This window comes from Heptranchias perlo, chromosome 1 (genome assembly GCF_035084215.1).
Source record: "Heptranchias perlo isolate sHepPer1 chromosome 1, sHepPer1.hap1, whole genome shotgun sequence".
NCBI classification, from domain to species: Eukaryota; Metazoa; Chordata; class Chondrichthyes; order Hexanchiformes; family Hexanchidae; genus Heptranchias; species Heptranchias perlo.
This window is the reverse complement of record NC_090325.1, coordinates 33,324,917-33,338,315: the sequence shown is the minus strand read 5'-3', so window position 1 is coordinate 33,338,315 and position 13,399 is coordinate 33,324,917. Positions and strand designations below refer to the sequence as shown.

General features: G+C 44.1%; 1 protein-coding gene across 1 annotated transcript in view; it reads right to left on the bottom strand.

Moving 5' to 3' along the window:
* Positions 1–2,202: 2,202 nt before the first annotated feature.
* Positions 2,203–13,399, bottom strand: part of LOC137324664 (mitogen-activated protein kinase 4-like) — a 61,827-nt gene continuing 50,630 nt past the window's right edge. The window contains exon 5 of the mRNA XM_067989273.1: positions 2,203–2,884. Within this exon, the coding sequence (XP_067845374.1) occupies positions 2,203–2,884 (682 nt within the window). The remainder of the gene's footprint in view (positions 2,885–13,399) is intronic.

Below are 13,399 nucleotides of genomic sequence, written 5' to 3'. Positions count from 1 at the left end.
TTGTATGGTTTAGTGGCACCTTGTACACTGTGCCCTTGATGGGCTCTAGGAATATATTTATTTTTTCCATGTCAATTTTCTCCACTCTCCTCATTTCTTGAATGCATTGACTGTTTGCTGAAATACAGTTCAACGAGCACCTGTCACCTTTCGGTCTCGCCCAAATGGCCACAGGGGAGCCAAGAATATTATTTCAAACATTTCTATTTTTCAGCATTCACATGACACTGTTCTCATAGTTTATGATGTCATTTGAATCCCCTCAATGTGGTTCTTCCCTATAATACACTTCTGCTGCTGTGGCTAATGCAGCATTATGGATTTATTCTATCAGCGATAATGTTATTCTCATTCCTCAGTAGTTTGGTAATCACGTGGACTGGTATTAAAACAATATTGATCTGCAAGTGCTTATTGTACAACAAGCAGCAAACACCACATTTCAGATCTGATTCAAATACCTCTTGATGCGTTGATCAAGATTTAGTGTAAAAAATATCCAATGAAAGTCTCTTTTGTCTGCTGACTAAGGTTCCTGTGCAAATTCAGCATGACCAATTTCAATACAATTCCTAGCTGGTGCCGGTCCAAAGTACAAAACTGCCTGTTATTTTGCACGAATTGGCATTCACACTCAGGGAGGTCGCAAAAACCGTAGGTGCAGAAATGTGAAAATTATCACCTTGGTATAGTTGGGAAGGTTTTGCTGAGGTTGCAACTAAGGCACATTATTTGGGCGGAATAGAGGGAGCTTTATTTTGCATTTGGCCTGTACTATATTTAATAAGGGAATGCTTAATAATGACACAAAAGTGGAGAACGTGTTTCATTCTCCAGCAATAACCATTCAGCTTAAGAAATAAGTAAACTCACCTCAAAAAATATAAATTTAAATCAGCCAAAAAAAAAATCACTCCTTCTGTGAAAAGATGGTAATAACAGTTTCACACCAACAGGTGGTGTAACAGCCAAGTGTACTGGAATGCTAACACACCACCACCACCACACTGTGGGCTAGATTTTAACTTTCGGGCGGCCGATCGGCGGAGTGCACCAGCCCGTCTATATGATAGTGCCGACGGGAAGCCCGGTCTATTTTGAGGACCAAGACTCAATGACGGGCTGCAAGTGCAAAACCGGCGCTCCAGGGCAGCCTGCCAGCTCCAAGCCCAGAGGCCAATCCGGCTGCGCAAAAGATAGGTCCGGGGCAGGGAGTTGCAGTCACAGAAGGGGGAAGCCCGCAAAAATAATTTTAGCAATTCCTTGGAGGGAACTCTTCTGCTGTTGCATAAGGTTTCACTGAGAGGAGCATCCACAGTGGATGCTCTGCCCAGCAGGCAATTAAAATCACATCGGGGTCCTATGTATGTCATAGAACCTCGATTGGCATACAGTAATGAGGCTCACAGCTAATTCAGGCAAGTGCCTCAGCCACCCAGCAGAAGGCCCTGGGAAATATGGCGGCGTAGAGGGAACAGGGCAGTAAATCAGCCATATCCACATCCATTTTAACTCCGCTACTGCCCTGTTTCCGCTGGGCGAAGGGAGTAAAATCTAACCCGATGTTTGGGATTACCCAACTCGGCAGAATGCATGATCTCAGACGTGCTGTGTAGGGGAAGCAGAGATCAGTCAGGTGGCTCCACACAGGGAAGGTAGCAAAGATGAAAGGTTCACTCTCAGGTAATTCCACATAATAACTCAGAACCACATTGGCAGAAGGCTCAAATTGGACAGAGCAAGGGGACAGGGAACCAAATAGAAAAAAAATCATATGACTTTTAAAAATTAAAATTTACACTGACTGTTATTGGTCCTAATTCACTTATGTGAACTGGAAATATAATTCACTCATACATGCATCACTTAAGAGTCATTGGCCTTTCAGGCAGCGCAATTAAAATTAGTAACACATAGTGACAAGTTCATTGTCTGAGAATACACGAAAAATGCAAGCTTTGATTTGTTTGCTGAAATACTGTTATAGTCTTCAAAAGGTTAACAGGTTGTCAGTGTTTACTATAGCTACCTTCCAGACCGGTGAAGCACTGATTCTGGGCTGTAACAGATTAACTAAACTCCCCTCAAGACTTAATTTTCCAGGTTTTCAAACCCTTAGGTTAATATACTTGTTTTGCATTGCTGAGACAACATCTTTACGAATTGAAACTCTTATCCGCTGTTCTAAGAATTGCCTATTTTCTACCACCTCTCCTTTTCATTTACTTCTGCCTGGACAATTTCATTGGTATGTTCTGGCATGCACGCGCCATTCAAATCATTCAATTTGCTATCGGCTAGCTCTTCCTGCTTCCCGCAAAGCTTCAAGGCTCTGGATATGAAGACATCAAAATCAAATTGGGAGCCCCCTCCATTTGATATTTCTGAAGATGCCAAGTTACGAGGGGATGCAGGCTGACTCCTTTCCTGAATATTTGGCAGTGAGCTGGAGCAATCGATTTTCAAAGGGCTCCCATTCTTACAATCCGAGACCTTCAAAAGGAGGTCGGATTTTCCTTCGTCCAGTGAGACAGCCACACAGGAAGCAGTTGCTGTTCTTTTCCTGTGAGATAAATCCAGAATGAGCTTAGGCTCCGAATAATGATGGGGCTTGTTGTCCCTCCACAGTAGTCTATCCAGATAGGAGGGCGACCCGATTTTATAATCGCAAGATCGTCCATAGTCCATTTCACACATCCGATCCATGGAAGTGTGGGACTGCTCCAGGAGTCGCTCAGAGCTGCTCTGGGAATATTTGCGAGGGTCGACCTGCACGTCCTCTGCAACAGCTTTGGACGCAGCACGAGGATCGCGTTGCGCTTCATCCATGTCACAGTATTTGTCCCGTAACCATTCCAAGTCAGAAGAGAGGCTGTCGTGATATCTGCAATAAAATTGTTGCGGTTATAAAAGAGTCAAAGATAAACAGCAGTAGTAACACCCAGCTTTTTGGTTCAGAATATGTCTTAAACCTGCAATGTCTTACAAAGAGCAAATACACTTTTGCTACAGCTTTTGTTTGGTTTCTGGTAAAGATTAGACTGCCCGCACATCAGGCACGATCCCATAGCCAGGAAAACGGAAGCTCCTGATCTTACATCAAAGATGCTCTGAGATTCTAGATCCTAGAATGAGATCTGAGATCCCTAGATTCTAGAACGGTCCCAGCGGATTGGAAGGTAGCAAATGTAACCCCGCTATTCAAGAAAGGAGGGAGAGAAAAAACGGGCAACTACAGGCCAGTTAGCCTGACAACAGTCGTCAGGAAAATGTTGGAATCCATTACGAAGGAAGTGGTAACAGGGCACTTAGAAAATCATAATATGATTAGGCAGAGTCAACATGGTTTTATGAAAGGGAAATCGTGGTTTGACAAAATTATTAAAGTTTTTTGAGGATGTAACTAGCAGGGTAGATAAAGGGGAATCAATGAATGTAGTATATTTGGATTTTCAAAAGGCATTCGATAAGGTGTCACATAAAAGGTTGTTACACAAGGTAAGGGCTCATGGGGTTGGGGGTAATATATTAGCATGGATAGAGATTGGTTAACGGACAGAAAACAGAGATTACGGATAAACGGGTCATTTTCAGGTTGGCAGGCTGTAACCAGTGGAGTGCCGCTAAGATCGGTGCTTGGGCCTCAGTTATTTACAATCTATATTAATGACTTAGATGAAGGGACCGAATGTAATGTATCCAAGTTTGTTGACGATACAAAGCAAGGTGGGAAAGTTAGCTGTGAGAAGGACACAAAGGATCAGCAAAGGGATATAGACAGGTTAGGTGAGTGGACAAGAAGGTGGCAGATGTTGTATAATGTGGGGAAATGTGAGGTTATTCACTTTGATAGCAAGAATAGAAAAACAGAATATTTTTTCAATGGTGAGAAACTATTAAATGTTGGTGTTCATAGAGATTTGGAAGTCCTCGTACAAGAAAAACAAAAAGTTAGCAAACAGGTACAGCAAGCAATTAGGAGGGCAAATGGCATGTTGGCCTTTATTGTAAGGGGGTTGGAGTATAAGAGTAGGAAGTCTTACTATTGTACAGGGCTTTGATGAGACCTCACCTGGAGTACTGTGTACAGTTTTGGTCTCCTTATCTAAGGAAGGATATACTTGCCTTGGAGGCAGTGCAATGGAGGTTCATTAGATTGATTCCTGGGATGAGAGGGTTGTCCTTTTGAAGAGAGATTGAGTAGAATGGGCCTACACTCTGGAGTTTAGAAGAATGAGAGGTGATCTCATTGAAACATACAAGATTCTGAGGGGGCTTGACAGGATAGATGCTGAGAGGTTGTTTCCCCTGGCTAGAGAGTCTAGAACTAGGGGGCATAGTCTCAGGATAAGTGTTTGGATATTTTGAGATGAGGAGGAATTTCTTCACTCAGAGAGTTGTGAATCTTTGGAATTCTCTACCCCAGAGGGCTTAGGATGCTGAGTCGTTGAATATGTTTAAGGCTGAGATAGATAGATTTTTGGACCCTAGGGGAATCAAGGGATATGGAGATCAGGCAGGAAAGTGGAGTTGAAGTCAAAGGTCAGCCATGATCTTATTGAATGGCGGAGCAGGCTCGAGGGGCCGTATGGCCTTCTCCTGCTCCTATTTCTTATGCTTTTACTACGAGGAATTGCATGGCAGCAATGGTATCACCCTCCCTCTATTTTTTCTGTCCTCCTGTAAGTATCTGGCCTTTGCTGGCACATCCCTTCAATGATGTGGCTGAGATAAGAAATTCAGCAGTGTCAAGAATAGAAAACATATGCCTAAATTTTTGGTACTGTGCACTGGTGTTCAGCCTTCTGATATCTCGATTAAATGGCCATTCTTGTGTGAGCACAGACAGGTTGTGTCAATTTATTTGATTGTGGAGGGCATAGAATCATGGAATGATACAGCACAGAAGGAGGCCATTCGGCCCAGCGTGCCTGTACCGGAATTAATTACCAATGACCTCTGTGCACTGATACCCAGTGCATGATGTTTCCCACTGAGAATACAAATCTGTCACATCTACTTTTACATTTAATCCAATAAAATTACTGCAAGTAAGCACAATTGTTAATTAAGAGTATAACATATAAACCAAGGGGAGATTTCAAGATTGTAATTGGCCTTGACAGGCCCACATCTGGAGTACAATGTTAGTAGAGAGGTTCAGCAAATGAAGAAGATTAATACTAGAATTTAGCACATTGTGCTGCAATTGTATAGCAATTGGACTTTTTCTCTTTTGAAAAGAGACAGAGGAAACTTTGAAAGAAGGTTTTAAGATCATAATTTAAAACCAGATAATTTTTTAAAAAATCATATACAGACATCCCTAACTTGGGGAATCAATTCAAGGTCAGGAAGACTGAAATCAACTGTCACTTTGGTCAGATTTCTTCAGCAAAGGCTCATTGATAAATGGAACAAACAATCTGTGGAGATGGGGAACAGAAAGCTTATAAAGGAACATGTTCTTAGCATCTGAAGGGAGTCATGGTTGTTATATTTTATACAGGATGCAGAGATGCTCTTCACCTGACTACTATAACTACTGTATTTCAGAGTACAGTTTCTGATTGGAGAGGGACAAACTCTGCTGATGGGAACTACTGTGAGAGAAAAAAAGTTTTATAAAAACTCAAAAATGTTGTAACAAACAGGTTCACTTTAGCTAATCTGCATACCAGCATGTATCCTTTTATGTAAGTATAAATGGGTGTAAGTATAAATGGGTGAGAACAGGATCAGGCTAAGGCTGTGATCACAGCCTTAGCCTGATCCTGTTCTCACCCATTGTCCAACATGCACACTTTTTCCAGCAGGGACCACTGGACTGCAACCAGGAACCAGAACACAACTCTCAGTTTTTCTCTCCCTAGCCCAAAGGCACTAATACCAATTGCAGCATGCTAAGATCAGCTAACTTGGCATAAATCGCGTATCAAACTTGAGGCCTTGCTAGTCTATATGGCTCAGTACCACAATGGGCAGTGCATTTATTTGCGACAGTCGACTCCTGTTAATTCAGTCGTTTTTGGCCCCCAAAAATGTCAATTATCTAATTGTTTGAATTAAACAATTTAAATAAAACAGTGCAATAGGCATTTTTTTCATGATTTCAGTTCAAATTAACAGGTAACAGATTACGCAACTTCAAAATAAGACTGTAAGCAATTAGGGGAGTGTCCTTTATAGTTTTTAAAATTTACTATCAGTTTTACTTACAAAAAATAACAATTCATTTTTAAGATGAGGCTGAGGTCCTTGAACCTGCATCTTGCTCACATGTTACGCTGACATTTCTGCAACTCCATGTTCTCTGGATTATGGATCACAGAAGGAGGAACAAGCTGGAAGATGGGTGGACATCTGTTCCAGTCACCATAAAAGTGGTGACGACCCATGGTCACTGAGACCCACTGAGAATGCAAAATAGCCTTTTTGCACCCACACTCAACTACAACTTGATCTTGAAGTATGTAACACTGTTACACAAATATGCACAATTATGTCTACAGGCTCATTAATGTATGCTCATGTAAATATCACTCAAACAAAATGTAAAACTGAAGAAATACTTCATGCATTCATCTGAAATTCCACTCTCCAATATTTTAGATTAAACACTAACAATCACAACTTACATATATATAGTGCCTTTCATGTACAAAATGCTTATCCAGTTAAGTTTAGGAGGTTTGACTAAAGGCTTGAGTGAAAAGATACGTTTTGAGAAGGTTTTTAAAAGATGAAAGAGAAATATAGAAACAGAGGGATTTAGGGATGAGGTTCCACATAGCAGGGCTTAGACGACTGAAAATTTTGCTGGTAATGGGAGAGGGATGCACAGGAAGCCAGAAGTGGAAGACCAAAGGAGGAGAAGTAAGTATGAAGAAAGTTGCAGAGGTAGAGTGCACCAGGCCTTGGAGGAATTTGAAGATAAGAATTTTAAATTGTGATGGAGCAGAAAGGGTGACATGGTCGCTGGGAGCGGAGGGTGAGGCACTCTAGAAGAGCAGGTGATGGGTGTCATGATAGAGGATATCAAGGGAGACACGGAGATAGGATATGTGGTCCTTCAGGAGGAAATGAACCTGGGAGGGTGGAAGGGGTGAATGTAGGCTGGAGGATAGTAACAAGTTGGAGGAACAATCGAGGGAGGTATGATGCTGGAGGAGGGGGACAGGAAGGAGGCAAGCCTGATGAAAAGACAATGCTGCTTGGAATGGCCAGAAGGAAGGGAGGTGGGAGGCTCGATTCTGGAGCAGTATGGAAACTGTGCAAGCGAATTGATGTAGAAAGAAAATTAAATCACTCGGATCAGAGGGTGAGATCTAGGTATAGTGAGGTAGGAGAGTAAGGGTAGGAGCTGTTAAGAGAGGAAGTAACACTAAATGTCCTAATTTATGGGGGAAGGAAGCCTCTGGACAGAAGGCAGAGTTGGACTGGGTCCAGTTGGGAACCAAAAGTACAACTAGGAGCCAGTGGTGACTAGAAACGGTGTAGCAGCTAATGGAGGAGTTAAGCCCAGTTCAGAAGATAAAGGAGGAATGGACATTAGTCTACGAGTCTAGGAGGGATGGGCATTGATCCAGTAGTTGTTGATGGAGTGGAGAATGGGTCAGTAGCTGGTGGAGTTTGGTCTCAGAGGTCAGTGGGTAATCCAGGCAAATAGATAGAACTGGGGGTTGATCTAGGAGGCAGGTGGAGGGGCAGAGAGTCAACTAGGAATACAACAGAGGAGCAGAAGGCCATCCAGGAAACCAAGAGATGGTACAGCCCAGGAGTAGACACGGAGTGGGGCACATTACAGAAAACCAGACAACAGTGAAGAAGACGAATTCAATCCAGGAGTTATCAAACTATTATATAGTTCAATTTTTTAAAAAAACAACTTTCCAAATTTTTTTCTCCAATCTACGCCCCCTCTTTTCTGCCCTCACCGTGTTTCTCTTCTTGCCTTCTTTAGAACCTTTGTATTAAATCCTTTTCTCTTTGTCTCCTTTCTTTCCTGTTCAGCTCCCTTTATGCTGCTTTTTACTTTCTTTAGGTGCAAAAGCAAGTGGGCAAATTCAAGCTTTATGAAAAGACCTGAAATAGGCCAAATGTTTGGCTGCTACGAAAAAACATTAAAGTGGAAGATGAGCTTCAGCGGGTCTTAGATACTCACTGACTCCCCCTATGGAAAGGAGTGAGCAGATCATTTAAATTGACAAGCATGATTAACTGGGGAGGGAGGGGGAGGAAAGAACAGGAGGGAGAGGCACCATCCGCTTGAGGTCATCAAAGGTGAAGAAAAACACGGAGAATGTCCAGGATTTGCAGTGTTCAACTCCAGACAGACTGGGGAGATCAGAGGAGAATCTTCAAACACAAGGGTAGCAATAGACCTCAGAATACTGTCTCGGGCCATGTGAAGCACCTCACTGAGAAGTTGCCATATTGCCCAAGATCCTTAAACATTCATATGTCAATATCCCATGGTACTGTTTAAGGCCCATGGAGAATAACGAGTAGCATGGTGTTTCTATGTTAAGAATCCTCTGTACATCAATCGGTCCACCTTCAACCGCTTCTCCTTTTAAAGTCTTCCTTAAAACCCACCTCTCCGACCAAGCTTTTGGTCACCCCTCCTAATACCTTCTTCATATCTGTTGAATTATACCTCTATGAAGTGCCTTGGGATGTTTGTTTACATTAAGGGTGCCTTTTAGTGCAAGTTGTTTTTGTTATAAGATTTTAAACCACTGTTGAATACTGAAAAGTGCTACAATGCTCAGTGGGACTGCCTTCGCTTGATTCTATGCTTATCTATCCAACTGTAGCCATAGCATCTCTAGTCATGGCTTCTCTTCCCAACTCTGCACCGTTGTATCCGGAGCCTGCAAAGATTCATCCTTAATCCCCTGCTCTTCCTCATAACTCTGCTCCCCATATCCTATACTGCATTAAGTCTCGCTCCCCCATCACCCTCATCCTTACTGACCATTTGGCTCGTGGTCTGCAATCGCCTTAAATTTAAAATTCTCATTCTCCACCTTCCTCTCCTCCTGTAATGCCCTCCTTGAAACCCAGCTCTTTGATCAAGCTTTTGGTTACCCTTTTTAATCTTTCCATTTTTGGTGTCTGTTTTTCCTTATGCCTCTGTGAAGTGCCTTAAGATATTTTTCTACATTAAAGGCACTATATAAAAGTAAGTTGTTATTCAAAATGATCAATGTCTTAAAATACATTATGCTCCCTGGAAGTTTTGAAGTTGAGCAAAATTCATTTTCCTTTCTACAGCAAAACAGTATGAAAATATTCAACACATTTTCCAATAACTAAATATGCACCAAACATTTGTTTAGTAGCTTCAAATTATGCTGTACAATATTATCATACCAAAGCTTAACTTGTTAGTATTGCACTCCTCTGTCCCCTATTTTAATTGTCACAATGACTCTCTTAACTTTCATTTCACACTTTGCACTAAGGCTGCAGTGTGTACTATCTACAGGATGCACTGCAGCAACTCACCAAGGCTTCTTCGGCAGCACCTCCCAAACCCGTGACCTCCACCACCTAGAAGGACAAGGGTAGCAGGTGCATGGGTCACCTCCAGGTTCCCCTCCAAGTCACACACCGTCCTAACTCGGACATACGTTGCTGTTCCTTCATCGTCACTGGGCCAAATTCCTGGAACTCCCTACCTAACAGCACTGTGGGAGTATCTTCGCCACACGGACCGCAACGGTGCAAGAAGACGGCTCATTACCACCTTCTCATGGGCAACTAGGGATGGGCAATAAATGCTGGTCTTGCTGGCAATGCCCATATCCCGAGAATGAATTTAAAAAACATATATTTTATCGTTTAAATACTCTATTCTATTTCCCTGGACAGATATAGATATTGTCCAGAATATCCAACCCCTGGAATCAAAACGCTGAATGGAGGGTATGCCAGGGGCAGGTGACACCAAATCAGCTGCAAGGCCTGTCTGGAATGCCGGTCCCAATTGAAATGAATGGAACTGCTGCAGAAGGTTCCATAAATCCTTTTACTGACATTACCTGAGTGGCTTGGGAGGAAAGAGACAAAAAATGGTAGGTCTCTGTCAGGCAAGAAATTTTATAATATTTCAGTACTGGTAATGCATCTATCTATAATAAAAATTTTAAATCTGCATGCTCTTCCTGTCAGTACAACTTTTAGTCACATTTTTGGTATCAACTTTTTCCCATTATAAATTCCTATAGCCACATTTATAATGGGTTTTACTCACGTAAACTCATCACTCTGACTGCACAATCTGGCTACTGAATTTGCACAAATCACTCAAAATGCTATTTGAAAAGATTCCTTTCTGGATCATTATCTACACACAAGTACTTTGAAGTAGAAATTAGAAATGGGAACCCTGGATGACCTTTCTCCTTCCAGCCTAAGGGTGCTGAGGCCCATTGTCTGGCTGTGAATAGATAGTAAGATTAAAAGGCAGCACAATTCATTTTGGTCACTATAATGATAGGATGAGGATTTGTGCCCACGATGCCCTCGATAGTCCATTAGTGATTTTTACTCTGCTGTTATGCGATAGGCAGCAAGTGGAGCCCTGGCACTTTCCCATAGTGGGAAGGACAGTCTCCCAAGGCCACTTGTGTTGGCAAATGCCTCACAGCTAAAGACAGTGTGTGATATGGTGGTACCCCAGAGCGGAAAAGGAGTAAAAATACATATCAAAACAGATTTAAAATATTTTAAAAAGGCCTTGTAAAAGATAGCATTAGAGCAGATAAAGTGCCTACTCTGGTTTAAAACATTTCTTAGAATGATTAGGAACAGCTTATTCTGAAAACTGCGGCCAGATGCTATCATGTTAACTGCCTGTGAAAGCTTGACCTGCAACTGATGTTGCAGCTGTCAAAATGTGGCCATCTCTACTTTTATTTAGCTCAGAATGTTACAATCGTTTACATGTTGCTGCAGTTGTACATTTTGTTTACCTGCCCAGTGAATCTGTTGATATAATTGTACATATTAGTCTATAGAAGTGTAAACGTGCTTCACAATCTTTTAATCCTAGTTTTTATTCAAACGATCCTAAAAAGAAACAATGGGGGTTAAATTCTAAAAGGCCTGATACTGGGCGCGAGGGTCACGGTTCACAGAAGGTTACAGCACGGAAGGAGGTCATTCGGCCCATCGAGTTAACCCGCGCCCGGTGTTAGCGATGCAGGCAGCACGCGAGATTCGTGCTGCATCCTCATTACCATGATTCCCTATGCAGCCAGTGCTACCTGCGCCATTGAGTGGCTGAATGCACCAGCAGGAGGCCCGATATGGGGCATGGCCAGCACGAGGTAAAGGCAGCCTGCGCTTCTTATTGGGGAGGAGTACCGTCAATGGAAGCAATGCAGGATGGCAGGGAGAATGGCTGGAGCAGCAAGAGCGTGTGCCCCAATGTTCTCCAACAGCGCACTGGAGGCCTTAGTGGAGGGAGTGCAGGAACAGAGAGCCATTCTGTACCCACAGGATGGCAGGAGACCCTCCAGACACCAGCTGTGGAGGGAGTGGGAGGAAATGGCCTTGGAGATGAATGGCAGGACTATAGTACCACGCACGTGGGTACAGTGCCAGAAGAAGTTCAATGATTTGACACAAGTGGTCAAGGTGAGTGAATGCAAGTGTCGAATAGCACATCCTACCAACCTTAGCTCTGCTCCATGCACGATATGCCCCCTCACCCACCCACCAACAAACGTTGCCCATCCATATGCAACATTGGACTTCGAATGCTGCATCTCACCCTCACATAGAAGCACACTTGCAATCTACACACCCACTGCTCACAAGTCACACACACTGGCAGCTATTCGACCATGACAAGCACATCATCCAAAAACACTCACTGACACACTTCCCTTTGTCTTGCAGGAGAAACTGGCGCATCCCAGCCGTCAGACCGAAAGACCTGAGGGAGGACAGACACGCCTACACATCCCCACCCCTCGGAGGAGACCGTGCTGCGCATCATTGGGTGGGATGTCGCTGCAGCATGGCCTTCTCGTTTCCCACATCTCCCTCATCCCACAATCTTTTCTGGCGCACGTGCTGCAGATGGTTTCAGCAAGCATGGCTTACTCACTCCTATCCCCGCTCCACAACTCAACCCGTCTCCCTTTGTCACTGCAGGTGCCCAAGAAATGGAGCCGGCACCATCCGAGGTGGAGGAGGAGGAGGAGGAAGAGGAAGACACCGATAATGAAGCCACACCATCACTTGATCTGACATTCTCATCCACCAGCTCAGATACTGCGCTTACTGTGGGTGCTAGGTTAGAGGAGGGATCTGTACGTGGTGAGACACCGGGCACAAATGTGTAGGAACCAGGGCGGTGGGAGTGGATTCCACGGGTGTCAGCTCGCTAAAGGGCGAGGTTGCACAATGGTTCTGCTGCCGAGCCATCAGATGGGCCGAGCTACACCACCGAATGCTTGGTGCACTGGAAAGTCTGCCAGAAAGCTTGCGCACAATGTCAAGGGGCATGGAGGAGTCCACCTCGAACTTGGTCCAGGGCTTTGTGCAGAGCTTGGAGCCCATCCTTACCCACACAGAACAGGTGGGCAACTCCATCAGCACACCTGTAGAACCCACCATGATGCAGCGTCTGATGACCGATATCACAGCTTCCATTGCAGCACAGACCAATGTCATCAGAGGTCTGTAAGCTTCATTTGAAGCTCAGACAGCTGCAATGGCAGCTTAGACGGCTGCTCTGGAAGTGCAGATTGCTGCTATCGTGGCTTTGGGTACCACTGTGGAACGGGGCATCCAGCAATCCGTTCTCCAGCTGATCACCAGGAGTGCTGAGGCGCCTCCCCCATCTCTGAGGATGACACCATTCCTGCTCCAACCCCTGCCACTCCGCCAGTGCCCTTGCCGTTGCCTGTCAGCCAGTCAGGCCAGACTGCTGCAGCCCATGCTGAGATGATGCAGTCTCAAGCTGGGCCCTCCTGGCCCAGGGCTGCTCGAGGTCATCCTCCAAGGCCGTCAGCGTGCACCTCAAGTGAAGGCAGGCAGCCTCCCAGCACCCATGCTCCAACCACTGGGGGTGTACCTCATAGGAGCACTAGGAAAGGCAAAGGCACTAAGGGAATGCACAAGGGTGAATAGTGTAATGTTTGATGCTACAGTTAATGTATTACATTATAAATTTGTATTTGAAGTCACAGTTAGTGGAGGTTTTTATTTATGCGCTGCGGGAGAAGGCAATGTGTAATCATATGGAGGGCGATGTGATGGTCATGTGGGAGAGGACAGGTGGGGAGTGTAGGACTGTTGTTGACTTGGGAGGTGTCGTTGAGGTTAGTGATATCACTCATGAATAAGGCGAGCACACAGAGCCCTGGCATTTAGGGCT